Source organism: Dipodomys ordii, unplaced genomic scaffold, assembly GCF_000151885.1.
Source record: "Dipodomys ordii isolate 6190 unplaced genomic scaffold, Dord_2.0 Scaffold2385, whole genome shotgun sequence".
Classification (NCBI taxonomy): domain Eukaryota; kingdom Metazoa; phylum Chordata; class Mammalia; order Rodentia; family Heteromyidae; genus Dipodomys; species Dipodomys ordii.
Genome location: NW_012269601.1, coordinates 9,853 through 12,246, shown reverse-complemented (window position 1 = coordinate 12,246; position 2,394 = coordinate 9,853). Strand labels below are relative to the sequence as shown.

Sequence of the window (2,394 nt, the reverse complement as noted above, 5' to 3'; positions counted from 1 at the left end):
GTTTCCTGGTGGTGAATTGGAGATAAGAGTCTCATGGACTTTGCTGTTTGGTCTGGCTTTGAATTGTAATCCTCAGATCTCAGTCTCCTGAATAACTAGGATTATAGGTCTGAACCTTGAGCACCTGGCTAAGCTTTTATTTCTTAATATATGTTGGAAATCTAGTTTTTATCTCCTGCAAATTACTCTCCTGTGTTATCAGAAATTGAACTTTTCGGTTACCATCCTTCATCAAAAGTTGCTTGCTTTTCCCTTTGTAGTGTCTGCCTTGATGAGTGGTTTTGTTCTGTGGTTTGAGTTACATGTGTTTAGTTATTTAACTGAAAATCCCAGAAATCCTCATTTTAAATTGTGTACTATTTTAAGTAATGTGATGAAATTCTGTGACATCTCACTCCATTTAGCTAGGGGCATAAACTATCCCTTTTTCCAGTGTATAACATTCTGTGTCTTACCTGTTCTCTAGTCATTTAATAGTTATCTCATTTATTGTATTGGCTTTTATAGTACCACAGTGTTTGTGTATCTGTTCGAGGTTCCAGGCATTTACTGAGGATTTAGTAAAGTATCCTCTCAAATAACTGTGGGTGTGCTTTGCTATCACTAAACTTCCTGGGAATTCCCACTTTTTACTATCTCATCCGCCCCTTCCTCATCTAATATTTAGAACATCTTTTTAGTTGAGTTTGGGCTTGCATGAATTAATACTGGATTACATGGTATTAGGTTAATATAATTGGTTTTAACCATTCAAAAATGAAGAAATAATTTCAAGAAGCTCAATTTCACCAATAAAGAGACTTGGACATTGTTGGGTCTTTGTCCGTCCCAGGAAAGGTAAGTACGGCTGCTCGCCTGTTGCCCAGCTCCCCTCAGCCCAGGAGACAATCAGATACAGCGGGGACTCAAGTCTAGCCGGAACTCATTTATTACCACACAGCAAGCCCTTTTAAAAGCAAAAAAGAGCGGGTGGCATGACGGGAGGAAGAGGAACCAATCACTGTCAAGGTCACACCCTGTCATGCACCTAAGCTTCCACGGGCTGGTTACTCGCTGAATGTAAAGAAAATCGGGCTCTGCCCACTCAACTCCCTCCCAGCGCCATCTTTGCTGCTCATGTGCTCTACAGGACATTAGATCATCTTTTGTTGTTGGTGGTGGTGGTCATGGGGCTTCAGAGCCCAGGCACTATCAGTGAGCTTTTCTTATCACTTTGAGCCACAGCTCAACATCCAGTTTTCTGGTGGTTAATTGGAGATAGAGTCTCACAGACTTTCCTGCCCTGGCTGGCTTTGAACCTCCACCCTCAGATCTCAGCCTCCTAACTAGCTAAGATTACAGGTGTGAGCCACCAGCACCCAGCAAAATAATCATTTTAAATTACAAAATAAGTGCAATGAATTTGCATCTGTCCAAAACATCATCTCCCTAGCACTCTGGGGAATATTTATAGTACTGAACAAAACACCCCTGGTCCTCACCTGCTTCAAACATTTTTGTAAAGATCCTTCTCCATATTCTATGGACTGAGGAGAATCAAGTGAAGAGACTTCTAGAGTTTATGTAGTAAAAGATAAGAGATTTGAATCAGGGTGAAACAATGGAGATACATAAAGCATAACTCTAGATGCACCTAGTGAAATAGAAGTGTCAGGACTTGGTATCAAATAAATGTGAGGGTGGGGAAGTTGGCACAGGAGTCAAACAGGCTGGCGCTGATTGGTTGACACAGAGATAGGGCAGGCCTTGCCCTGCCGGGAGGCGGTGCCTCCCTCCTCCCCCCCCCCCCTTCCCCCCCCCCCCCCCCGCCCCGAGCCTCTCGGAGAGGGAAGTCATTGCGTCCTGAACCCCGAGTTGGGACACCGAAGTCTCGAGCGCTGCCAGTCCGGGAGGCGGAGCCGGAAGCGCCTCGGTTTGACCCCCAGAGTCCCTTTGTTTTCCGAGGGGCGGCTGTCTGCTCCCGATTGCTCCGCCGTCCGTGATCCCCCGTGACCCGGAGGCCGAAGCCCCCCCAGGCAGGGCAGGGCGGCCCCAACTTCAGAGCCGGAAGTAGGCGTCCTCTTCCCCACTCGGCCATGGAGCCCACCGTGCCGTCCCTCACCGAGGAGGACCTGACGGAAGTGAAGAAGGACGTGAGTACTGGCGCTGCCCGGCCCGGGTCCGGCGGGGCGGGCGGGAGAGGAAAGCCGAACCCCAGACTGCGGGTGGGAAGAGCGACAGGTCCGGCCAGGCTCGGACCCCGGCGCCGTCCCTGCACACGGGGCCCTCGGTGGATGGCCCCCACCCCAACATGGTAACGATACCCACCTAAGCCGGGCGGAGACTCTCAGACCTTCAGCAGCAGGTTTCCTCGCAGTCATTTCTTTCCCACACGCGGCCCCCGCGACCCCCCCC

The 2,394-nt window shown here is 49.2% G+C and overlaps 1 protein-coding gene across 1 annotated transcript in view; it reads left to right on the top strand.

The window, feature by feature from the left end:
• Positions 1-1,842: 1,842 nt before the first annotated feature.
• Positions 1,843-2,394, top strand: part of LOC106002047 (B-cell lymphoma/leukemia 10) — a gene marked incomplete at its 3' end in the record, with an annotated part of 9,276 nt that continues 8,724 nt past the window's right edge. The window contains exon 1 of the mRNA XM_013036971.1: positions 1,843-2,132. Within this exon, the coding sequence (XP_012892425.1) occupies positions 2,076-2,132 (57 nt within the window). The remainder of the gene's footprint in view (positions 2,133-2,394) is intronic.